We start from the raw sequence: 27174 nt of genomic DNA, 5'->3' as shown, positions 1-27174 counted from the left end.
CACTTATGTATTTTTAATTGTGTATCTTACTGTATTTGTTTTTATCTGCCTCAGGGGTTTTTTTGTTCTTAGTTTTTCTGCAGTTTGCTGTCATACTCAATCAAATACAGCATATTGGAAAATGCAGCAGCACTCATATATAACACTTTTCCAGTCAAAATTATAATGTTCTTAAATTTAATGTTTTTCTATCAGGTTACTGGCCTGGAAATCCTTTGGAGGGTATAGATCAGCAGAAAAGAATTCTGACGTGGTATTCAGGGGTAAAACTTTATAGAATTCCCCATGTTTCCCTTTCCTCTTATTTCCACAAAGGGGAAAGTGTTAATTCAATGTTTCAAGTGAATGTTTTCATAGGAATATTCTTGGAATGTCTATATCAGCCCCTCCATTTGCAGGAGAGGTTTCCAGCTTATTTTTGCTTGAAACTCTTTTCCCTGCCCATGAACAGACTCCGTGGTGATTATTTCTTCCCTGGGCCACAAAGGTTTTAAATGTGTCATGGTATGGCCACAGCAAATATTAGGCATGTGACATTTCTGTATTTGTGACAGATAGCACTAGCTTTCCCTTGGGCCAAAGTTTTTTATGGTGCAGATGTATTAAATGTAGGTTTAAAGTTGTTGTAAATGAACAAAAAACACTGAAAAGGAGGAAATCTAATTATTAACATTATGCCTTTCCAGATGTCCAGGTTTTTCATTTTCTCCAAAACTAATTTTTCAACATTTCAGACACTTTTATTTAGTGTTGTGCATCAAATACAGTAAATTAAAATCCAATTTTTAGTAGACAATCAATTGCAGTATTAATTACCTAGAGTTCATAATTGCTCCATTATTACTAGGATTTTCTTCGGGCTTAATTTAAGTGCTGTTGCATCTGGTTTTAAAAGCATCAGCAATTTTAACATGCCACAGCAGTACCACAGAGTGGATAGAAATTGAAAAAGAGTAGGATAGAAATTGAAAAATAATTGCCTAGTTTCATGCATGTTGGCTATTACGAAACTGACAGCTAGAACTATTGTTACAATCAGGGTATTCTAGAAGTCTTAGGCTTTCTTCATTACATCTTCTGGTGTCAATTTGTAATTAGCTGTGCTAAAGCTGTGGATGTCTTCGTAAAGTTGAATGTAAAAATGGGACATAACATTAGAGGGAAACATTAACTGATGTTTGAGGTTTTTGCAGACTTCTTTCTTGACTAGCTTACTTGTGTAGTTTCAATTTTCCTTTAATTTGCAGCAAACAGAAAAGTGACATTGTGTCAAAACTGACTTGCTTTGTATTTTAATTGTTGTGTTACATCATGTCAGATTCTGTGCTTACATGATAGCATTTAGTACATTAAAGGAAGCTGACAGCTGCATGATGAAGTGTGACATTTATAGTTAAAATAAAAGGTACAACTGATGTAAGATATCTGTGATCTTAACGCTGTTTGCCACTTTAACATTTTTCTCAACAAAACTTTATAGAAGGCTTTTTGAATTACACAGATAGGCCTATGTTTGTGCACTGGGTACCTAAATATAAAATATTAAATAATACATGTGAGAATACTTTCTCATCTTGTGATATGATCTCTGTAATATTTTCAGCGGTGTTTAGCAACTGTTTGTAGTCAGTTTTTGCTTTATACAGCGAAATAGAAGATATCAATCCTGATAGAAAAATTAGCTTAATTTCTCCTTGGCTGAGTGTTCTGTGTAGGGGGAAGACCAGCAACCTTCAGCATTTCTTGGGGGTGCTAATTAAAGGTATTAGTTAATCCAAGGACTCAGCTGGATTTTTTTTTTTTTCCCTTTGAGCTGTCTTTGAAGGTCATGGATGACATGAGTTTGTAATAAATGATTGAGAAAGATCTCTTTTTAAACCAATGGTGTATATACAAACTATAGAGGAAAGTCTTTATAGTCATCCATACAGCACTTTGAGCCAAAATTGCACTTGCTTGGAAGAAAAAAAAAACCAAAAAAACCTTTTCTTAAAGAGCTTGCTGTTGTCTACAGTACAGAGAAGGAAATAGGGTCGCTCCAACTTTAGAATTGTCCTGAATATTTTATGAAAGTGCAGGAGCTGCTGTTCTGCTACTCCAGTTCCTAGAAAATCTTGTGGTCTGGGGCTCAGCTAAGTACATAGTAAAGAACTTGATGAAACCTAGTTACTTGTGTTTGAGTAGAGTGAGAAGGTATATATCCCCTTCTGACAGTCATTGTAGGATTAATGAGCAGAACAGCTATTTCTCAGCCTCACAGAATTAGGAGATAAGAAGCTTATAGGCCAGAGCAATAAAAGGATTTCCTACTTGATAGGCTGAGGAAGTTCAGCTGCAGCAGATTAGGAGAGTTCTACCTAGAGAGCAAGCCACTGGAGTTCAGTAATGGGGGGTTTTGGATGAACCTGTGATAGGATTGCAGTCTGACAGAGAATGGAGTGCAAGGCTTCCATGAATTCTCCTCAAAAGCTGTGCCTAAGGACACACTTAAGATTTGGGGTGGGAAGTTTTGTAGGGACGAATGGACACCATGAAAAGAGTACTTTGCAAGCTGGAAATGTTGATCACCTTTGTGAAGTTTATTAATATGTGCTCTACCAAGACTCTGTGACTGCCAGCTCTGAGGTTGTAATGAGGTATTGGTAATGAGGGAGCTGTGAGTCTGGGTGGATGACTGCAGTTCTATTTCTGTCCTGGCATGTGTCCTCTGGCCACCCTCTTGAAACATTTAACTACTTTTTAAAAAAAAAAAAAGAGCTGTCCAATTCTTTTTTTTTTTTTTGGTTGTTCCGTTTATTTTTTGGGGGTTTTCCTTTTTTTTTTTTTTTTTTTTTTTTTTTTTTTTAAAATTTTATTTTATTTATTTTCTGACCTAGCATCACTACACCACTTCATGTTTAACCTTTGGTTAGTTTTTATTCATGACAGCTTCCAGTAAGAGTTCTGCACTTGAACTTGCCTGTAAAATCTCCTGGATTGCTCTGGCTCTCTGTGATTGAGATTTACCTTTGCCTTTTTTCAATGCAAAGCTTGGATGCGATTTTCCCTTAGAAGCAGTTGTAAGTAACAGTTTACTGGGCATGGTACTTTGCCTTGCAAGTTTAACAGTAATTCACTTGCCGTTAGTTACCTTTCATTGCCAGAGCACATGAGGTGACTGTCTTGGTGTGGTATTCTTTGTAGAAGAAAAAACCTTAAACTCAGTGGTGACAGGCATTCCTCCCTCAGACAGATGAGCTTTGTGACAATCAGTGCCAGCCTGGGTTTGGTTGCTGTCACTGGGCCCTGTGAACCCTGGAATTCAGTGATTTTTCCAAAGGTTGATATCTCCTTTGCTTTACTTCCATCCTTTCCTATATAGTTTTGCCTGAGGTTTTGTTTTGTTGTGCAGAGCCTGTATTCCTAATAAAAATAAGTTTTATGGGATAAGAAATGCAGGATGTCAGCATAGGTGTCAACCCATACACACTTCCAGGCTTTCTAGTTTTTTCTCTCAGTGCTTCTCCACTTCTCCACTTCCTTGTTGCAAATGCTTGTTGGCTTGAGCAAGTTTGGCTAGACAAAGTGGGAAGACTGTGAGGAACAGGTGAAGTATATAGGAAGTGTAAACGCATATAGCTCATGTTGAAGGATTGTCACACAGAAAAGTGGAATTTATGTACTTTCTGGATGCCTGGAAAGTTCTTAAGATATGGTCAGCTAGTGGAGGTTTTGTTGTCCTTAGAAGTTTGATCATATACTACCTGCAAGCTTTACATGTCCTTAGAATAAGTACCAATTGTTTGACTTGTGGTCACAGTAGAATTTTTTTCTTCTGCTGCCTCTCTACCTCTTCGATACCATAATGAAATGAATGTTGCTTAATAACTAAGAATCAGAGGAAACTGATGCATTCTAGTGAAACAGTGGCCTGATGGAAGGGAATTGAGATGAGGAAGTAGTCATGCCAGGATTTTACTCTGGTTTCAATGTACACTCAGTTATATAAATGACAAATGTCTTCATGTCATTAAATTGATGAATTACCTTTCCTTTTGAGATGACTGCTCCAACAAATAAGCAATTTTTTCTTTCTTTCACTATGTAAACAAAATAAAAGGGGGAAGAAAGGGGCTGTTTTACAGACACCATGTTTGTGTAACCACTTGTTAGAAGAGATCTCATGCTAAGCCTCTCTGTTTTATTTTCATACCTTATGCAATCATACACACTTGGTTTTTAGTTTGCAATTCTGTGTTCAGATGCTGAAAGAAGAGCAACATACCTGGGCTTGTCCAATGCAACAGCTCCAAGAAAGGAGCTCAAGAATGCACATTTTCCTCTTGGATGTGAATAACTAGGGCTCTGTCAAGGCTACATAGTTGTGTCACCCAGCTAGGAAAGCAACAAAGGTAGATAAAATATTCCCTAGAGTGACTCTGTTTTAAGATTTGGAAAACTAACAGGGCGAGCATGTGTGGTGCTGCATGCACAGGTATGATCCAGTAAGGAAACTGTGTTGTTTCTAAGGGATGTTTTCTGAGGATAAAGAAGAATCTGAGAGAGCCAAAGGTCACACAGCACAGCTTGCCTTAGCATTGTCAAATCCCATCTGCTTGTCTCCTCTCCACAGGGCAGAACACGTTGCATTATTGTATGCTCAAAGTTCAGCACACCACTTGCACTTTTCCTTGCAAAAGAAAGCCTTGTAGGCTTTGAGGGCTTGTTAGGACTTTCAGACTGTTATGCTACAGGGTTTCATTCCCTGAGGTCCTGTTAGAGACATAGAGTTCAGAGCTGTCATACTGGCCAGCAAGTAGAAGGTAGAGATTGGAAAAAATGTAATTTCTTTTGACTTTATCTTAAGGAAAGTAAAACAATTTGATGATTAGATGTGTGGGACATAGTGCCTGGATGTCTACTTGAGCTAATTTCTTCATCATCTTGAAAGAGCACTGCTCCCCTTTGGCTACTCAGGAGAGAAGGTCATTTTTCAAAAACTTTATTGTTTTATTTAGTCCTACGGTTAAACCATTCACACTGCTGTCGAAGTGGAAGCTTTCTTCTACAGCTAGTTGGAGAGAATTGGTGAAAGTTCCACAACCTTTCAGAAGAGAAAGTAAGCACTGAATTCTTATGCATTAAAATGTTTTGTCAGCGTAATGTTTAGTTGGGTTGTGTGCAATTAGAGCATCGTATTTCATCTTATCAATCATATTTCATCTTCCATCTGTTGTATTCTGTAGCATTTAAAAATGAGTGTAATTTTGGAAGGATGGAGAACAGAGAACTGCACTGTGATGACGAACATTCAGTGGTTAGAAGCAAAAAGGCGGTGAACAGCAGTAAGATGTTAAAGATAGAAAATGTTAATGATAGTAATATTAATAAACTAAAACAATAATAATAGCAATATTTAATTATTAATTAATAATAATAATAATAGTAATAGGAGCAAGAGAGTCTTGTTACTTGTCTCCCCATAGGACCCGGTTCCTACTTATGAGCAGAAGCTTATCTCAAGGTGTGGGCTAGGCTCTACAGTTTAAACAGAAATTATAGGGAATCTGTGGGTTCTGTAGGAAACCAAAAACCTAACTGCAGATAGTTTGGAAATGACTGAGCCTCTCCCAGTTGGGCATGAACATGTGCCTGCACCAGGATATTGAGAAATAGAAAAATGGGCTTGAATTGCCCCAAACCACTAGCACAATCCTGATATAACAGATGTTAGAGATGTTTGTAGTCTTCTTGTAGTTTTCTTGTTGTTCTAGACAAGAATCTAATGTTTTCTAATCTGTATAATCATTGACATCCTGCCTACTGGCACTGTATTTCCTCTGAAGCTGTAGAGCTCAAGAGTGGATGGGAGTAGAAGAATTTGATCATCTGCTACCTGCAAGCTTTACATGCTCTGGTCAAGCTGCTTCCCCTTGCATAAAAGAGCTTCCCCCCCTTCAGGTGTAATTCTGTGCACGTGCTGTGTCTGTGTGTTTCCTTTTGAAGGCTTTGTTACTTCCTTGAAGTGTGGAGCTAGAGGCATGACCAGTACCAGGATGCTCTTCAATTCAAGGAGTTTTGGTTTCCTCTTAATGCTGGGATTTGATGTGTTACCTGCCAGAGCTGATTTTCTTATTACAGGCATAGGAAAGAACATTCTGGTCACTTACAAAAGGTTAATATTTGTTGTTGACACAAGTGACTAATTCTTCTAAGATACAGTTGACTAGCTCTTGTAAGGTTAGAACTTCGACTAGTTTTTTACTTTAAGTAGTAACAGTAATCAATGGCATAGTGATGCATTTAGGATCAGCAGTGTGAATGGGAAAAGGATATTGATGATATCTACCTTTTATGCTGAACAGATAGGGAAAGTTTTTTTCTGAGTTTATACCAATATTGTGAGAGTAACTCATTTGTTTGACAGAAAAATCACATCAGGCTTTCATTAAATGATTATATGTCCCCTATCTCATCTTGGATAAAAATGGATACTGTTCTGTGATACAGAAATTACTAATGCTTGAGAAAAGTGTTTTTGAGAGTGTCTTTAAGAAAAAATACTGACTTGAAAAAGCTGAATTGTAATATTCACTTGTTGAGATTTTTTCTTTAAATGTATATCTAACTTTCTTGTTGTATTCCGCCCATCTCTTTTAAAGATTATTTTTTTGTAATAAATAAGTAGAATATTGTCATTCATTATTTCATTAATCTTAGGCAAATAACAGATTATCAGTTTTATGGAGTTAAAAGTAAACTAAAATGTAACCTTTTTAAAACAAAAACCTGCTCACTTGCTACAGAAGAGCTTTGGATGAAATGCAGCTGTTGAACAGTTGCTTAAAATAAATTACATACTTTAAACCCACCAAGAAGATATATGAGGATTCAAAACTGTGTCACAAATCCTGACCTACTGAGAAAGAATGCTTAATGAAAAGACTACTGTACGTTTCACTGTATCCTTTGCAAGGAGGGTGAAATTCAGGTCAACAGGATAGAAAGCTTCCAGGACTCAGGAAACCTGAACAATCGATCACTGAGTAAACATTATTGCAGATACTTATGGAGAGTAATTGATCTTGAACACAATAATAGGCTTTATAAAAGGATTTAAAAAGTTGTAATGTTTCCATATCTACTCTGGTATGATATATTGACAGTAATTACATATGCATTTGTGACTTAGTCCCTGATTACTTTAATATATTATTTTTTTATTTCAGTGACATTGTGGTTTCAACCAAGACTTTTAAGGTGTGAAGGTTAATTTAAAATACGAGGGTGGATGAGTTACTTGGATGTTATAGTAGCATGTCTCAGCAAGAACGAAATACTGAGGTTTTGTAACAAAGGTACAGAATGTTCTCATTTTTGACAAAATTGAACTAATCATAGCTTAGTAGCTTGTGGTTGCCATATATTTATCTGTAAAGCATTTGTAAAGCTATCTGCTGCCTTTACATCTGGAAGCTTCACATTTTTTCAAAGCACAAAACAAATGCTCCCACTCATGGGGGTAGCTATTGTGTCACAGTTATTGACTGGGACACATTTTTATCCATATGTGAAGATGTTTTTAAAAGGAGGAATGCCATCATCCTGGACTTTTGGCCCAAAGTGTTTTTCTGCTTTCAGTGGTAAGCAACATTTGAATGCCACTGTAACTGAAAGAAATTGAAATTTCTTTGTTCTTCTATCCATAAGCATTCCTCATTTTCACTCTTTCCTTATCTAAGCCATTAAGGTCTTGCTTTATGGTGTGGCTCTTACATAAAGCAATGCAAAAGGAGAACATTTCAATTTGCAATCGTCTGTACGCAGAAGTTGACAGCCTGCCCCCAAAGTGGGCACAGTACTTGAAACCATAATAAACTTCATCTAGTTGACAAGGTTTCCAGCTGCCCTTGCACCCTAAATACTCTGCATGTTGGATTTGGGTCTCAGTGATTGCTTTAGACCTGTTCCATTACTGAAGTGAGGCAGGTAGCCAAAGAAGGTAGCACAAATTCTGGTTTTTTTTAAGGCTGGCAGCTGAGCTGACATGGCCATTGTATAGATACTGTAGAGAAGGAGTAAGGCTGCTGTGTTGTTTTGGCCCTTCACTGTTGAGTGTGGAAAGTTTTTTCCATCTTTAGTCTGAAAAAATTTAGCCTGAAAACTATTATCAGTATTCCTGAGTGAAAACTCTCCTTTCTGATCTGTGTGAAAAACACTACAGCTTGCTGTAGAAAGAGCTAGAGAAACAACATTATGTGATTGTCTTGTCAAATAACCAAAGTATGGAGTGAATTGAGACTACCAAGCAGTTAAACTGCTTTGTTAAGGAAATGGCAGAATATGTCCTATCTAAAGACAAGGCAGGATTATGGTAAATATGCTTGCTGTAATCATCTTTATTTCTCATTGAACTTGGATGTGAATTACATCTACATTGAAGTCAGAGGGCCACCTAGACCATTCTGTCCCTCCAAGTGTTAACATTTTACATGAATTTTTTGAAAGGCAGCACAGTATGTTACTGCCTTTCCAAGTGTTACAATAATACTTTCATCTTAATTCACAACTCCAAGCTTTGCATTTATTGAGTGTGCAAATCTTGTAGTAATTTTCTAATAGAGGGTCATTCCATCTTAATACCCTGTTTAATATTGATTAGGGGTTTTTTTTCATATTTTACTTAGACTAGCATATTTTAATAAAGGCATCTCTCAAACATTTCGTGTTTGGCCATGCTGGTAACTTTTGAGAAATATGATTTTCTGGTTTTGCCCTTCATGCTGTAATATAATTTATTCTGATTTTGTTTGGGCAAAAATGAATACCCCAATATCTACGGAAGTAAGAATGCATTACCTGTTTCATTGTTAGTCTTCAAAAAATGCATGATTTCTGAAATGTACCCAATGTAAAATAGTTGAAAATGAAAAACAAATTTTATAGTCTTGATTTAATTTTGAAGAAGAAAATGCCAGACCATCAGGTTTTACTGTCTCTGCTCCCTGGTAGTAGGCCTTGCACTTCTGCAGAGCCCTCATGATTTCAGTAATACTCTGCTTGTGTTGTGAGAGTCCAGCCACTTGGATCAACTGGCCAGGGTGGAGCCTCTTTGCCCCCAAAAAAGATCCATCTATTGCAGTGTGCAAGTACTCCAGCAAAAAATAAATGGGTTTGCCTGTACAAGAGGCTGTAGATGCTAATCTTGACTGAGTTCCTGCCTACCAAGAATGTGGACAACTCTTACATTTTCCCTACTGTGCTCTCTTTTATTTATTAATTGGAAAAGTTCTGGAGTGAAATTGCGGCTTTAGTGGGAATTAGGCAGGTCAGCTATCCTGCTGCTATTGACTGTAGGAGCTGCATCCCTTAATCTGTAACTGACTGTTAGCTGATCTTCCTGCTTCGATATTGTAACTATTAGGCCTGATCCAGGAAAGCACTTAAATGTCTGTGTAACTTTATGCGTGTGAATAGTTTTGCTGGTTCCGGTGGGAATTCCGACATGCATCTGTGCTGAAGTGCTTTGCTGGATCAGGTCCTACGCCTCCACTGGAAGCCTCCTACGGATATGACAGCATTGTCAACCAAGTTAATATGACAAAGAGAGTCATCTTTTAAAATTTTAAAATTTTACTTTTTAATTGAAGGTTCCCAAGGGAAGGTTGTGCTTGGAAAATTCCTGTATCAACCTATCCATGTAGTTGTCTGTTTTTAAAAGACGTAATGAAAGGAGATGTGGACAGTGAGAGGTATTTGCTCTCAGCTTATCTAAACTATAACTTTTGAAATGTGTTTTGCTATTAGGTAGAACTAAAAGAAAATTCTCTAGAACACTGTATAGGTATTAAAGAAGCTGAGTTTAAGGAGATTTGCTGAAGGACAAATGTAGTCTCTATGCATAGGCATCAGTGCATTCAGAAGAAATACATCGTTGTAAGTGTTTCTTGGTTTGGATCAATACTACTTTCACTGGTGTTTTGTTTCACTTTTGTTTGTTAGGTGGTGGGTGACTAGTATTTCAAAGTAATTAATATGAATTATTGTTACAGGAAAGCATTTCTGCAGTGAGCTATACTTGTGTAAGTGATAACTGGTGTACTTACACTGATTACCCCTTTGTGGGGTATTTTTTTGACAAGAAGGCATACGTGATTGTCTTTGAATTCAGAACTTCTCTATCAGAGAAGCTGGCATATCAGATGTCACCAGCACAGTGCTTTCTGAGCCTAGCTAGCAAACTGCCTTTGTCAGCATGTTAAAATGGATATTAAAGGATATGAAAAGTCTTGCCTGACCGAGCAGTGAACTTCACGTTAACTGTGCATTTAGCAGTGCAAACCTTTAGAAGTGAAGCCTCTAGTGCAGCATTTAATTGATAAACTTTGCAGTTGTGGCTTGAGGAGCCTGCATATCTCTGGCTGCTGTTTTGGCTTCAAGTACAAATGTTTAGTGAAGTCTTTTTCTGAAATGCTGTGAAGCCTTTAACAGTAGTGATGGTTGCTGTTTAAATTAGGCTGCAAGGATGATTAAGGACTGGGGCACCTTTCATACAAGGAAAAACGAAGAAAACTGGAAATGTTCAGCTTGGAGGAGACTCGGGGATCTTACAGAGGGGTGTAAGTACTTGATGGGAGGCAATGAAGAAGAGAGCAGCAGACTCTTCTCAGTAGTGCCCACTGTTAGGACAAGAGGCAATGGGCCCAGACTGGAACAGAGCAAATTCAATCTGGACACAAGAAAACATTTAGCTACTGTCAGGGTGGCCCAGCGCTGGAATGGATTGACCAGACAGGTTGTGAAGTCTCTACCGACCTGGACATGATCTGGGGCAACCTGCTGTAACACCCCTCTGTCAGCAGGGGTGTTAGACAAGGCAGCCTGTGTTCTCCAGAGGTGTGTCCAACCTAAACACTTCTGCAAATTAATACATTACTTCTGTGATACGGTAAAGGGGCTTATAGATTATTTTATGTATATGGGAATTATAACCATGCTCATGTCTTCATACACGTGTGTATGTGTGAAATCAGCTGGTGAACACTGGAGATACTTCCAGTATTCCTGTTTAAACACTGTGTGTGATGTTGACCAAACCACTGTGCATATATATATATATATTTACTCCTGACTCCTGTCTGTTCTTCCTCTAACCCTGTCCTGATTTGCTTAAAAATGTAAAACACTCTTGAAATGACTAGTGCCCTGTGGGGTTGATTCTGGACATAGCTATTAAAGGCCCACAGCTTTCTTTGGTCCCTGTTCTCTTACTTTTGCACTAGTGTGTGTGGTACAAAAAAACAGCCTTGGCAACAAGGTCTGTCATTGTTATGTTTGTCTTTTCCTTTATTTTTTGGAGGGGTTTCTTTGGGGTTTTTTTAACTTTTTTTGAGTCGGGATGTTTTTGCTTGGTTGTTTTTTTTTTATTTTGGGTTTTGTTTCTTGTGGGATTCTTGGGGTTTAGGGTTTTATTTGTTTGTTTGCTTTTTTTAAAAAGATTTTTGGTTCTTATTTGGAAGGATTTTTGGAATATGTCTAAACACTTTTGTTCTTCATTGGTGTTTACTTTGCTACGTAGAATGAAGGTTCTGTGAGCTGCTAAACCAGCTAACACGTTTTGTTTTAACTCAGGAGAAAAGAAAAGTTTATAAATGTAATATTGGGAGATAGAACTCTTCTAGTTTCATATATGTGGGAGGGAACACAGTTGCAAATACTGAATGCAACCCAATATCTGCAGAATCAGACCAAGTTTGTGATTTGACATTTGGAAATAAACTTTTTCTTCTGAGATTTTTGTAAGCAAATGATTTATCAGTAAATACAGCCTTCAAAAATGCAGTCTTGATTCAACATTTGGATTTAGAAGACCAAAGGTTATTCTTGTATGCTCTTAATGGCATTAGAAATGTTGGAAATTGCTTTTGGTTTTCTAAATGTAGTTATAAGGGTGACAGATTGCAAATTGATGTGTTTTGGTGTGCAGCTTAGATTAGTAAAGTCCAAGAACCGGTTGAATTAGATAAATATGTAAGTATCTGATACATACCTTAGGGAATACTGTATTAGATAAATAAGTCTGTGAACAGATACTCTGTTAATTTGTAAAATGTTTATTTGTTTCTACATATCTGTGATTTCAGGTTAAAGGTTCTTACAGAGTTTAATGTTAAATGTTGCATATGCATTTAGTATGGATACAAGGAGAAAATATAGTGTACACAGTTTTATTTATTAACTGTGGCTCAGAAAAACTTTTTAAACATGATTACAGTTTGAAATGTTCTTAGGTCTTTGCAGGAATTATTCAAATAAAAAGTTTGATTGATGTACATGTGATGTCCTTATCTAACAATGACAAAGGATCCTGCTATATTATTGATTATTTCCAGGTTAAAAAAAGTTAAGTGCATAGAAGATGTAAAAAAACCCAAAACACCTGAGCAAAAGCAATTACATGATTCAGGTTTGTCAGATAAAAGTGATAGCTGTTTTCTAATTCTGTTTTTCAGTTTCCATAGCTAGACGTGTCCAGGACCCGTTAGCTGAGCTAGTGAAAATTGAGCCCAAACACATAGGAGTTGGAATGTATCAGGTAAGATAATACGTATCATTTAATCTAAGTAATGTGTCACGATGTAGAGCAACACCAAAATGCTGCTTTGTAATTGTCAACTAGTTATGTCTCCTTTAAAAGACATTTTCAGAGTTGATGGAATGGTAATAAATATCTAAAAGTCATAAACTGCCTTTTTTTTTAATCTCTACTTTTCATGATTGTGATTGAGACTCTGAAATGGCTGTAGCCAGATGTATAGTCTATTAAATACATCGAATCAGACAGGTAACCTGATCTGTAAAGCTTTCTCTTTTTCTGTATTGTTACAGCAATGGGGTTTTAGCTCTTTGTGTAAAATACAATGAGATATTGATCCTCCATTTAGAAGCCATTAATTTGAACTATTAGGCACATTCCTTCTTAGAAGTTTGTAATAAAAGGGCTTGTTTTGGAGTTTTTCTTTTACTAAAGCTGAATTGGAAAATGTTTGACAATTGTGATTTTTATACATTTTTGTAGGTTATTTCTGAGAAGTAACTTTTACTTTCCAAGTTTCTTTACAAAGAGCATTATGTTAAGAAGTGGTACATAAGTTATTGTTGTTTTATAGCATATTGGCATCGATTCAGGAAAGCATTTTATGCATGTGCTTAAGTCCCACCAAATAAAGAAGCAAAAAAAAAATTATCCAGAAAATATGGCATGTGCTTTTCTCTGTATTTTTGAAACTATAGAATGTGAGTAAATTTGAAAGCCTGCAGCAGCAGAATTCAGAACAGAAAGCATAGAACTGTCTGGATCTGTTCTTTCAGTTAAGCTCATGAGAGTTAGTGGGGTAGAATGCAATTAACAGCCTAGAATCCCTTGCTGCCACTGATAAAGGTGGCATGACAAAGAAAAGGTGTTACGAAAAACTTCCAAGAAATGTGTATTCTGTTTTGTTTGTACAGAACTGAGGTCAACATTTTAGTTGGTTAAGGTAGAATTCAGAACTGCTTTTGTAAGTCCTACTTGTATTGCCACAGACAGTAAGACTTACTGATGTTGCTTGCTAACTGCAAACTTATTTATTGGTAAACCTAACTTAAATAATCTTTTGGTATTAATTATACCATGATTTTTGAAGGAAATTATATTGAAGGGCTGACACACCATACATTTCTTTAACATATGTATCCAGATTTCAGTAAAAAATGTGTGTTAATGGTGGCAGCTGTAAATATGGGTGTGGTCACCTAGCAAAAAGAAGAGCTTCAGTCTGAAGTGTAGTTGGTTTTCTTACTTATGGGGACCCAGGGCTTTTATTTATAACAGTAGCAGTGATATGTTGAAACAAAAATAATGAAAATTATACAGATTTTTGTTCATACTTACTTTAAGGGAAGAAGTAGTTAAAAAAAACCCCTTGAAATGCTATGTCAACATTTAGCGAAGTCGGTTGATTTTTCTAAAAACAATATTTAAAAAAAATCCATTCCAAGATGGAATATTTTACTATTTGCAGTATACTGTGAATTCTTAAGTACTAGGAGCTTGCATTGCTGTGTCTAGAAGCTATTGATTTAAATGCACACCATCTCCTGCGGCCCACGTGGACATTGTACCAGCATTCATCTAAAGCAGAATGATGTGGAATTGGTGGTGGTCATATGGTTTTGGGAGCATTTTACTATGAGATGAATGTTGCAGTGAACAACATTGCAGCAGGTCACTGCAGTCTCAGAAACTGAAGCTGGTGTCATTTACTTTTCAGTGACTGAAAGTAAGGTAAGTACCATGTTCCTGGCCTTTCTAGAGAAGCTTCTTGATCCCACTACATTTGTGTTGCGAGTAAATGCCCAACTGTGTTGTTTTTGTCCAAACTGGTTGTATGAAAAATTTCAGAGAAATAATTCCTAGAACCTTAGGATAGAGGCAGACCTCAAATATTGTTCATTCCCAGCTATCTGCATTCTTAAGTCTTGTCATGGTTTGAATAAATCTCCGAGGTAGATACACATCCTGTTGGAATTATTAAGAATCACCACAGAAGCAACAGTGTGTGTGTTCAAAGATACATAAATTTCTCAAGTACTAGATCTTTATGTGACATTATTGAAGGCAAATTTGCACTCTTGAAAACAAAGTCAGAAGATCTGCTGCCCTTTGGGCATGACAGCTGTCTGGTGGCACAGGAAGGGAATGGGAGGAGAAAGAGAATGAAGCTTTTCTATTTTGTCTTCCTTTAGAGAGACGCTTGCTGGTGTCTCAGAGGACAGTCACGGAAAAAGCTGTTGTGTTGTACAGGGAGTCCCAGGGTAATGGCTGATATAATCCCTCAGATGAAGAGTATTTCAAGTACAGAATTTTATAATATCCAAGGCAACTTGAAAGGTTTTATTACATTTTAATTTATAATCTAATTGCTGGCTGTAGCTTTTTATTAATTTCTGTGTTGAAATATGCAGTGCACAGTCTAGATCACAAATACAGCAGGCTTTTCACAGAGGTGGTTGCTTTCTTAGCCTATTGTAACTCTAAACCTAGCATTTAAATATGACCTTTCCTTTCCTAAACACCCTGAAATTGATATTTAAGAATCTGACAAATCCAGGTTTTGGCATTCTTGTCCTGAAAGAGGGACGGTGATTAGTCTGTCAGCAATTAGGCAGAGGCAGGCTGAGACTGTGCTGCTGCCCATGACCCTGGAAGCTGTGTAGCACGAGCAACATGGTGGTTTCTCAAGGGATGGTTGCATGCTCACTGTGTGCTGATCAAAGTGGGAACTCCCTGAAGGGATGATCCTGCCTTTTCTGTTGCTCCTACCCAAGTGCCCCAGTCTTTTTGTGGCGTTGGTAATGGCTACATGATGTCCTGGGCTGGCATAAGAGAGGGGCAGCAATGCACAGCTTGCAGGGGCGTGGAGCTGGGGCTGCTGCCTTCACAGGAGCCTGCCTGACTTGGGACATGGCCTCTCTGTCAGGTTAGGATAGCCAGAGCTCCCAAACGACTCTACTTGAAAGGCAGGGTCAGAGACAATAATTTCTGTCTTTTCTCAGAGGCTGAAGTGAGAGACTGGTGAAGCAGAATCTGCCTGATGAAGTCTGTAGCTTTTGTAATGTGACTGTGGTACAGGAACATTGTGTGTTCAGTGAGTGATCCACTTGGGCAGGACCTGCTCTGCTGCTCAGCAATGACAGCAATGCTACAGGAAAGTGAAGTGGTCGTATGCTAAATCTGCTGCTCACAACATGAGCTTGCTCAAAATCTATAGAATGTGTGCCACACGAAGAGAACTGAGTGAAGGGGCTGCATCTTCTCTTGTTGCTACTTCCTTGGGATTTTGGATCCCTCCCATCTGGTCTCTTGGTACTTCATGTGCAAGTTTGTGAGAATATTGGTGTTCTCTCGCTTTTCTAATGCAAGTTTTCCAAGCAAATCTGCTCGTCTGGGTGTGGATACTTTGGATATGGATTTGCAAGTTTCCAAGTAGCTGGAGATCTGTGTAAATTGAGTCCCATCAGCTGGGAATTGTTTACTTACTTTAGATGAAAAAAAAATTGAAACTTGAACTTGGCCACCTGCTTTGATTCTCATTTCAATTTATGATTCTGAGTTTGTGCACTGCCAAGAAAATCAGGTTTGTCAGAGAAAAATAAACAGGCCCCAGATCTCCTAACAGGTATTTCCTTAAACAAAGAGAAGCACAACCTGATTTATTAGGGCTTCTCTCAGACTAAATTCCAGTTGCCTGAAGGTCCTTGTCTTCCTTCATCTTTATCTCATTAGGAAAATTGTTCTTTCCTCCCAGACAGGAACCTAGCCAAAATTAATTTATCACCTTCAGGCCATATTACTATGATTTCTTCTGTAGTTGAACATGAAGATGATGCCCAGATTCTGCCTGATACAGAATATATTTGCCTTATCACCTCCTCATGCCAATTCAAAGCTAAATTTCTGTCCAGGGAGAAGTAGTTAGTGGCTCAAGACTTTATTATGCTGTACAGTGGATTTTGGCGATGAATTGCCATGCAGTTGTAATGGTCTTGGAAGACACAGATAAGAGCTGAGAACAAAGCTGCTTCACAAAGACTGATTAGGGAATTGAATTTCAGAGCAAAGAAAATGAATGAGAAGACAAAAAAATCCTTACTCTCAAATAAAAACCCAGCTTTTCAGAGGTGAGCAAAGCAGCACTAGCATAAACTTTCTCTCCATCAGTTCATCATAGTAAAGAGGGGAATTAAATTAATATATTTTTTAAAAGTAAAAACCTTACAAGGCAGAGAAATGATAAATAGAGCTAAAGGATATGTTAAGTTTGGTTGGACTTTTGATGTTCATTTGATGTACAAAATCCCTAGATGCTAAAAAGAAAAGTAACCTCCAGAGAAAAAGATGAAGCTCAAACTCATCTGTAACCTAGGAATAAAATACATGATCTGCGCTGTAGGATTAGAATTTTTGATAAGTTCTGTGTAATGTTAAAAAATCTGCACCATGTCTGATCTTGAAAAAGTAACATCCTATTCGGTCTTTATAATTTTGTTAGTCCAAAAATCTGTTCATAATCTATTTTTGGGTGTGGTAACATCTTCACTGTTCAACATGTTTGGAAAATTAACATCCTAAAAGGATGTAAGAGATAATATATGTAGTTCTCTAACCTCTGAAGTGGGAGAATACTTGATTACATACGTATCTGGAACATTTTGTGTCAAATAAATAAAATCTGTAAACAATACTCTTAACTAGCATTCCTTCAAGAAAAAAGAGATTGAACTAATTCTTTGTTTGTTTTCTATATAATGCTGGAAGATCATGATCAAAGGAGAGTTTCATAAAGCCTAATCAGGATGTCTGATAATAACTGATTCTGGAAATGTCTTTTTTGTCCCTCTTGTCCATTTTCCTTCCCATGGTCCTCTAGTTATTGGAGTACATTGGTCTTGCATTTGATTATTACCTGGAGGATGTTTTATTGTTTCAGTTGCAATTTGATATTCCTTTTAGTCTTGAGTTTTTCCTCCAAAGAAGATGGGTATCTTTTGGTAAATGACAGTGCAACTTTAGAGAATGCTTCTAATCAGATACACTTTCTCCTTAATTGGACCAGTTGTCTTAATTGTGGCATTGCAGATATAAACCACTTTAAAATCCTCAGCCAGCTAGTTAATAGTGAGACACCTCACTGGAGGTTGTTTTTCAGTTGGAATGGAAGGAGCTTTTTTCTTTCTCCTAGAAGGCTGTGTAGAATGCTGTCTGCTGTTGCAGGCCAGCCTTGCCTGGGTCCTTTCTTCCTGGTCTCAGTGCCAGTGAGGGGCAACTGATAGAGAGGAAGGGTGTTACTGGCCTCTCCTGCATGTGGCTGAAATTGCATGTAGCCCTTCTAGTCTGGTGCATTCTTCAGTCATCTTCCCCTCTCAAAAGATCTCTGTGGATGGCATCATCACTGCTGAGTCCAGCTGGTCCCTCTGCAACAGGAGGGCTATTAGAAAGAGCTATTAGGAAGGTGTGGTGTTAACCTCACTTTTGACAAGAGTACTATTTAAAATTTCATTACTCTGGTGAACACCCGTCATGCATATTATTTACCTGAGACAATCTGACTGTATATTTAATGCAATGGAGATAATCTGAGAGCTGAACTATAGCAACATTTTAGAAATGCAGGGATGAAAGGGGGAAACCTCAGGGATATCTCTAAGTGTGAGAGTATGACCACGTATAGTTGGGTCAGCCTGATTCAGCTGTGGGCTGAACAAGCCAGCATTATTTCTATTGTCTTTGCTGCAACAGAACCTGGCTTGTCCCTTGCACTGCTGGTATTTGTTAGCCTGTTCTTACAAAACCCCAGCAAACAGAACTCAGTAGCTTCCTTTGGATAAAGCAAATGTTGTTATTGCTTCTCTAGTAATGGAAACCTGAAAATTTGTGTTTAAAAGGAAGCTTCTGACAAAAAGCTGTGAAGTAGTGAATGCTAATGGGTTGTCAGAATCTAAACATTGGCCATCACAAAAAATCAGTGTTTAGTTTAAGAAAACCTTTATCTTTTTTTTTCCTTAGAATAGATACACAGTTTTTAGTGATAAAATATATGAGACTTTGTATCCTTCTTGGTATCTGCTTTTGGTTGTATCTCCTTCACATAGTATGCTTTTATTTAATAGTGTGGAGCAAAGTACTGGAGCTGACTTTTTTCAGTCAGGAGAGTGTGTTTTTCACTGAATATTTCAGTAGTTTATTTCACTTCTTTTTTTTTTTTTTTTTTTTTTTTTTTTTATTGACCCATAGGGTATATGAGTAGTTAGGTGTGTTACTTGGATAGCATAGAAGAATCACTCATGTATGATGTGGGAGTATGATGACATGATGTGCAAGAGTGTCTTTTTTTAAATCTCTGAGGTGAGTTTGTCAAAACAGCCTTAAACTCGAGCTTGCTGCATTAAGCTTATTAAAACTAGTTTGTGTGGGTTCTCAACTTATATTTTTTGATTAAGAAAATGGGATGTCTGATGAGGTGAGCAGTGCTTTGTTTTGTGTGATTCACGTAGCTCCTGTGGAAACACAGTTCAGCAGGAATGTTGTTTGCTGGTCAGAATTGTAGGTTGCAGGTTTCAACGTCGAACATTGAGCAGCCTGTCTACAAAAGGCTTGAGCGTTCCTTCAGTGTTACTACACTGAGTATACATGCACAGTTCAGCAAAGAACTGAACCTCCTTGGATAAAATTGGAATTTCGTGAGCTTATGGTTTTCTGTACTTAAGTTGAAGTGGTTGCCTGCAAAGAACCTTTGCTTAAACAAAGCAAAGTCTAAGGGTGAGAATACCAATACTCAGTTCTGTGTATCTTGCAGTAATCAAACAACTTAGTAATAAATGTAAATCACTCCTTTTTGGCACTATATGGGAACTGGTGATTATGGATATACCTTAAGTTGAAAAGCCTAATAAAAGGAGATATGCTGATGAACTGGAATCTGTCCGAAATGAAAGAAACTGGCTATACTTATATACATTTCAAAAATAGGCTAAAGGATATGTTGCCATTATTGTAAATCAAAAAAAAAAAATAGTAACTGGACAAATTCTGGGCTGCTTCTGTATTGAATCTCATCTCTGAATAAACTCACTGGGACTTTAAAGACAGAGACATGCAGGATAGTATTTCACTGTGCTCTTAGCTCTGCTCCTCAATAAAGGAAACTTAAACCTCTCCTGTGAACCTGTAGTCTCCTGCAAAGAGATTATTGTCGCTGAATGTTTTTGCTGCATACTGCAAGGGATTGCTTACCTTGAAATTTGTGGAAAAGGGAGAGAAGTACTCAAGATTTTAAGGTTTACAAAAACTTTTTGAGGGACAGGCTGTGGTGGCTGTACGTGTAAAATATTAAGAGCAGCCCAAAAACCCAGTATCTTTTCAGTAAGGAAAAAGGTGTATTTATTTATTTACTTAAATGGATATGTAGACAGGTGAATGTGTTTGTGGTTAATACAGGATTTTCAGCACTGAGCAAGTTATGGAATCCTTAATTGTCCTGGAGCAGTGGTGAAATATTAGCTCTGCGAGGAAAGCAAGCAGAAATCATATGTGCTTTTTCTCAACATCATTTTTAGGGTAAATTATGAGCTTTTCATTTTGAAAAGTAAAGCTCTGTGAACCAAGCCATCTGAAGTCCAATGGGAGCAAAGTCTTTGCAGACAGCTTTTCCAGGGAGTGGTAATAACCCCATAATGTTTTGGATGCTTCCCCGCCCCACCGAAGTAGGTGCACAAAACTTAAGAATGCTTTCCAAGTAAGTTACACCTCTGGCAAGTTTGTGTAATTTAATCTTCAGCAGCAGTTCTGCTGACTGCCAGGAGTGGTTTATATATCCTGTAACTTGGCAGTTTCTCTGGTTGCATCTACCTATTCTCTGGCTGGCAAAGAGAAGTCAAATGTTCTGCCAGCAAAGCACGATAAACTTTTGCTAGTCTATTACAGCCATTTGCAACAAAACAAAGGCATATAGAAAGAAATAACTGTTGTGTTATTAGTTATTTTAGTTAGTACACTGTATGTATTTACTGGCATCTCCAGGAAAACATGCCAGCTCAGTGAGGTGAGATGCTGCCCCTTTAAGGAAATGAAGGAAAATGTGTGCATGTGTATTTACAAAGAGTGCAAGAGCACAGCGGTATCACCCCATCTGCACATGTCACTCATGAAGCTGCCCGTGGACTGCATCTCTTTTTGCTGCTGTCACCAAAAATGCACTGTAGACATCATTTGAAAACTTGTCAGAGATGTGCCATTGTAAGCAACTTGAACTGCAGGTAAATTTTAGACATTGCTACTAATAATCCCCTTGTCACACTGCTGCTATTTATTGTTAGAGAGTTTGTACCTGCATATGGGGGCTTTTACAGAGCTGCTGAGGTTGTAGGAAAAGTAGGGAAGCCCCAGAAGTGTTGGTGTACTGAGGTGGGATGATCTAAGGGTGTTGATAGGAAACAGCTGCTGGACAGATTTGCCCTCCCTGTCAGTTTGTTTCTGATTTCTTAATTACCAGTTCTCTTGGCAGAAGTTTGTTAGGAAGTTTTTTGTCACCATATGAGAACAGACTTGTGATTCGTGCTGTAATTGGGTTAAAGTGATGTGTTATTGTTCATGAAAAATAGATGTAAAGGTTGTTTACTTCCAGACCATCATAAAATCAGATAGAAAGTTGTGAGCAGGATTGTCCAGATTTAGGGTACCCTGTCTGCAAACCTGTTTAATATTTCAGTTTGATTTTTTTTCCCCCCCTTCTGTTTTGTAAATGTGCTTGGGCAGAGCTAATTCTAACATAGGCAGGTGACCTGAATGAAGATCCATCCAGGCAGATTAAACTTTTTGAAAGACTGTTCTGATGGGGGAGCCAAGTGGCAAGAGAGCAAAATGGGAGTTGTGAGGCTGGGATCCTGCAAATAGGCTTGATGTGGCTTCTCTATGCATTGCATTGGAAACACTTGGTTGACTAAAAGCTGAAATAGAAACGAGGATGATAAAGCCTGTCTTTGTAAAAGTATTTTGATTGAACAGCTTCTGAAATGTGAGAGATGCTGCTGGGTTTCCTGTTTACATTTCAAGTGTTTAATAACCTTAAGTGACAATACACAAGTTTAGCACTGAAAAATTGTTCAGCTCCTTTCATCTAGGCTTCAGTTAAATTTTCATAACTAAAGTTCTTTGCATTTTTGAGACAGTCTTAACAATATTACAGTAAAAAACAGCCAGAGAGCTGCAGATTACTTATGGCATTACTTGTACCCATTATGAGCTATTTGTGTTTGTGAATTTGTGTTTCAGGCTCAGTCATCTTTTATGTGAAGTAAGTTAATTTCTAAGATGCTATATTATGAATTCTAGTCAGATTTTAATGTAAATATTATAATGATAAAATTGTTCAAACTATTACTGTAGTAAAAACATCCCTTTAATGTCTAAAGGCAGGTAAAAGTGGCAGTAGGGATGTGAATCACTTGCTTTGAATGTGTGTGGGGGGCCAGTTTAAACATCGCAAATGTAAATATTATTTGTTGGTGGAATTCCATAGTCACTGCTTGCTGTGCAGTGGTCATCTGTTGCATCTGTTGTTTTGGTTTTATGAATTAACAGTATATTCATTTGACTCATAAGGAAAAATACTGTTGTACTTTTGAGTGATTCCATGTGAGTTCATAGCACAGCAGCTGTTGATTTGATATCCAAAAATCTGAAATCAGCAATAAATTTGTGCTTTCGTTCAGTAGGAGACCAGAAGTGGCAATTAAAATTCCTATGATATTTTAAACCCATAAATGGTTTGCTAATATGTACAGTTTTATTGGTTGGCATTTAGTAAAGTAAGAACTTGATGTTTTGCAATGAAATACATAAAATAATTATTTTTACATAGTTTGAACAAATATCAAATTATGGAATGCTGCAGGAATTCTTTTATATGTTTATTTACGCTATGAATTTATTTTTCTCATTAACTATTTACTATAAAGTGTAAGTAACTGATAAAATTAATACAATATCTTAATGTACATATTTGTTTTAATATTGGAACCGTGATCAAATTTTTCCTCTCTCTCGAAGTAAGATGAACTTAAATTAGTGTGGGAGGAACTCAAGTTAATGTTGCTGTTCCTCACAATAATTTTGGGACAGTTATGTCTTTCAATAGACATCACTGAAAACTGTAGTCTTTTTTCACTGAGACAATGTAGCATGCAAGATTTCTCTGTTGTTTTGTAATTTGTTGCTTTTTAGATTTTTATCTTGCTAATAACACTTATCCTAACAAACAGTTTTGAAAAAAATCATTTTAGAAACTAAAATCGTGTTTCACTAGACAGTGATTAATATCTGTGACCTTTATTTTTGTATCAGGAACATAAATATACCCTTTTTTCTGTGTCAGTCATTGTCTAAGATTTCATCTTTGTTCTGCTTTCCATTACATACCACGAATTATATGAAATTAATTTAATCACTACTCCAAACAGAAATTAAATGTGCCCTAATCCAGAGTTACGTTGTTTGCTTTTACAACTGTAAGTCATAAGTAATTAATTTTCCTTGGAAAATTAATTCACTTACCATTCCCAGTAGCATCATATGTTGACACAGGGTTATAGATAGTTTAATATTTTTGTTCAGCATGTTGGCTTCAACTTTGGAAGACCTTAAAGCAAAACAAATTCAAATTTACTCAACTGTATATAATTCAGGGTTATTTAAAGTGAATGTTGTCTTTATTGCTGTCAACCAGCTGATGATGATGATTCTAAAATTATATTCAGTCTTCCAGAAAACAAAAGTCTATGGACATATGTGATTTATTTCTTCAAAAGCAAAAAAAGTGTTTCATATCATGCATTTGGATAACAGGGCCGCTGGAACACCATCAGTAGTAGAAAAATTTAGCTCCTTGGAGAACATGACTATACATTAGAAGGCCTTGGGCTAAGAAGCTCTGGTTTTCAACATGCCTTGTACTGCTTGAGATATTTGTAAGATTCATTACTCCTGCTGCACTCAGAAATTTCCTAAGTTGCCTTCCTTTGGAATGTTGTTTTCTCTATAGTCATGTACAGAAGGGCATCTCATTGCAGCACCAAAGGGCATCACAGGCACATGTGTGGGTGGCCTTGGGGCCCACAGCTGACTGTCCTTCAGAAATGGCATTGAGTGGCATGGGCCAGAAGTCTTCCAGAATGAGAGGCAGCTTTTAAGTCTAATCTTTCAAGTTTGCCAGGAGAACCTCTTTCTTTTTTTTTTTTTTTTTCTCTTTTCTTTTTTTTTTTTTTTGTTCTGTGCAACTTCATAAAACATGGTGTTTATTACTTTGGTTTATTTTTATTTATTTAAGTCTCCCAGCTGAAACTCCAGTGATGGCAGTGTTGCAGTTCAAACAAGCAAGGCTTATTTTATAAATGTCCCTTTGTGAGTTGGTGGCTGCATTTTGCCTGAACACAGGGGGTCGGTATCAGTGGCATTTAATTTAGAATTTTGGAGGTGGAAAGTAAAAATTGACATTTAATTCCAGTGTAAAGTTACTGCTAGAACAGGCATAAAAATATTATTGCATTAGCAATCACAGGAAGAAAATAAACTATGAGCACATTAACAATATACAATTGTATGATAGACTTGTATAAAATAGAGAAGTAGATAGACAAAAATAATTTTTCAGATGCTTTTTTCACCGTAATACATTTTATGAAGTAGAGAGTGTACAGAAAAAGTATTTAACTTCTAGAAATAGGTCCTCCTAATAGTGCTAGCAAAGGTAATTTTATCTGTACATAGCAAAGTTGTGCATAGATAAATTTTATCACACATCTCTTATACATACATGCATTTATATGCAGCATTGATGAATGTGTTGACAGAGATCTCCATTAAATTCTCTATCTGTTGCTTTCAAATTCAATTATCTTGAGCTTTCCTAGCCTATATAAGACATTTAATGCTGCTTATTAATGTAACAGGTCTCAATAACTACTGCTATCTGTTTCATTATTATGGCTAAGCTACTTTAAAAAGACTTCTCTATGATACTTAAAAATATGAAGTGTCCTGCAAAAAAAAGTCTGGTGAATTGAATTTGGCCACATACTTCTTGACAGTCACGTCTATAAGTGAAGCTGTGCCCTACCCACCGTGCCAAGCTGTTCTTGTGCTCCTTACCAGGGCTGCCAGCTTGAACAAAGTGCAACTCTAGCCAAGCCTGCACTTGTGCATTTCTTCATTTTCACCTACCCTGCGATACGGTGTACTTCCCATCTCAGGAAAATGAGACACAAGAACCAGCTCTATCCTTTTCTTATCCTTCTTGCTGGAGCTTTTGCTGATTACAGGTATGAGCTGGAGGCTCAGAACACCCACCCCACTATATCAGCATTCTCTTTAGTTACCCTTCTGTCCTACTCTTATCTCTGTGTACTGCATGTAACAATGTGTTGCCTATGAAAAATCTTGGGAGCCAACCAAAAGCTGTTGCTGTTCTTACAAATTTCTTGGCAGTGAGAGTTTATGTTTTTGTTGGGAATATCCTCATTCATTTTACGATGACAGTGATTGTCTAAATTTGTAAGAGAAATGATGATAAAACAATTATTGTTTAAAAAGAATCTGCAGAAACTATTTTTTCAGGCGAAATTTATATTTTGAGCTCGACTAGTTTTGGATTAGATAATTCAGAGTTGGCACTAATTCTGAAAAAAGCCATTGAGTTGTGAAGTACAATAGCAAAAATCCCAAGAAGCTTGAACAAACGTGTACAGTGTCTCCTAGTGTAAGTGCCTGGCTCTTCGGGGGCCACCAAGAAGTCTGCAGTGATTGACATGCATTCTGGCAAAGCATTTTTTTTTCTCTTCCTCACACCCCCCCTGCAGCAGTGTTGCAGTCAGTCAAAGTGTATAGACAAAGCTGAGTGAATACCAGTTTCCCCAGTACAGGGGCTATTTTTTCAGGAAGTCTAACTCAAACCAGATGTTTTGCTTAGACCTAGAGTTTGTTGCTGCCAAGCATCTCATCAGAGGTCAGAGTTCTGGGCTCAGGGCCCTGCTAGAATTCTTTCACAAATTGCTATTCGGTGAGGTTTTAATCCTAATGGAAAGAATAATGTGCTTGTAAAATCTGCAGTTATTACAAACACAGTATACATATTGTGGACTTCAAATGACTACATATTTCATTCCCATAAACAGGGAATGCAGATGAATGCAGTGTGTAATAGTTTGAGACACTCAAACTTAAACCAAGTATATAGTTTATACTACTGTTAACCATTTGCATTCTTAACACTCCTGTAAAATGAATAGTAATCTTGACTAACAATTGGCAGCCAAAAGCAAAACAAAATGAAAAAATCTCCAGCGTGTTTTGACTTGTAAGCTGTTTCCTGAAGTAAATAGTAAATGCTTTTGAGAATTTTCAAAAACACTCTGCTTGCTAAGGCACTAGGTTTGGCACAGTTTGTTTCTTTCCTTCTTTTATTTTTTCTGTCTCCGTTTTTAAATGGCTTGGTAGCAGCATTTTATGATCAAGTTAATCTTGTTTCAACTCTTTCTTCATATAGCTAATTATTCACCCCAAAACCTCAGAGTAGAGCATATATACTCCAGCTTACTTAAAAAGAAATGCTGGTAACACAAAGTGATAAGAACAAGACTTAGTGATGAAAAATCTCACTGTATTTTTGTGTTGTTGTTGGGAGCAGTATTGATAAATTTCTGTTGTGGTTCTACTGAAGTGAACTTTTGAGTGTAAGGAAAAATTCTAAGGTAACTAAGATAGTGCGCTGCAGCCTGCAGCTAGAGAAATGCTTCTTGATGTGATATGAAGATTGATTTGGGATATCAGAAATTATTGTATTCTGTAGAAAACAGTGCTGTAGTGTGAAATTGGATGATGTAACTGATAGTAGAGTAAGGTTATAGTGAGAAGTTGTTTCAGTTTATCTTGTGTAGCATCTTATTTTTCATTGAATGCTGCTGAAGAATGATGTTATTTCCAACTCTTCAAACTCTTAAGTATGCTCAATTAACATTTAATATAACTATGCTGTTTCATCACAGCCTGATTTGTGATTTTTATGTAACTTGTAAATGTGTTTTCAGTTTGGTGAAAAATGTAACTTAAGGTAAAGGTGTTGTCACTTGAAAAGTTAACATTTTCTCAATTTGTGCGATGGTCATACTGATAGTCACGCTGGAAGGAGGTAAATATGTATAGGTCACTATGTCTATGATTATACTCTGAGACATGCTGAGGTGTTCCTCTACCGTGCAATTTATTCTTTTATTACTTGTTTATAATAAGAAAAATGGGCAATGATACAGTGCAGGTGTTACCTTTTGGAGAGGGGAATCTTATATACTGGTTTAACTTTTCACTAAGCCTCCCTGTTGACTAAATTTGTTTCATGGCATTGAATGTGGAGATTTGTGAAACAAATCACTACTATATCAGTCCAGTTGTTGAATAAGAAATTGATGATGCCTATATTTGGACAGCAAATTCATTTTCAAATATGGTATGCATCTTTTGGATGGTAGAGAAAATGGCTTTGTTCATGCCATGTTCTTTAGAAAGGAGAATGTGGCCAAAGTGGTGTTGATAAGCTGCTTTTCCAT

General features: G+C 37.0%; 1 protein-coding gene across 4 annotated transcripts in view; it reads left to right on the top strand.

Moving 5' to 3' along the window:
* The window catches only part of SRBD1 (S1 RNA binding domain 1), a 126623-nt gene that overhangs the window by 64446 nt on the left and 35003 nt on the right, over positions 1–27174 (top strand). For all 4 annotated transcript variants that reach the window (XM_042051704.1, XM_042051702.1, XM_042051705.1 and 1 more), the window contains one exon: positions 12492–12574. In XM_042051704.1, the coding sequence (XP_041907638.1) occupies positions 12492–12574 (83 nt within the window). The remainder of the gene's footprint in view (positions 1–12491; positions 12575–27174) is intronic.

This window comes from Corvus kubaryi, unplaced genomic scaffold (assembly GCF_017639235.1).
Source record: "Corvus kubaryi isolate FWS band 111438036 unplaced genomic scaffold, C.kubaryi_AGA036_p1.0 76, whole genome shotgun sequence".
In the NCBI taxonomy this organism is placed as follows: domain Eukaryota; kingdom Metazoa; phylum Chordata; class Aves; order Passeriformes; family Corvidae; genus Corvus; species Corvus kubaryi.
This window is presented reverse-complemented; position numbering and strand designations above follow the sequence as displayed.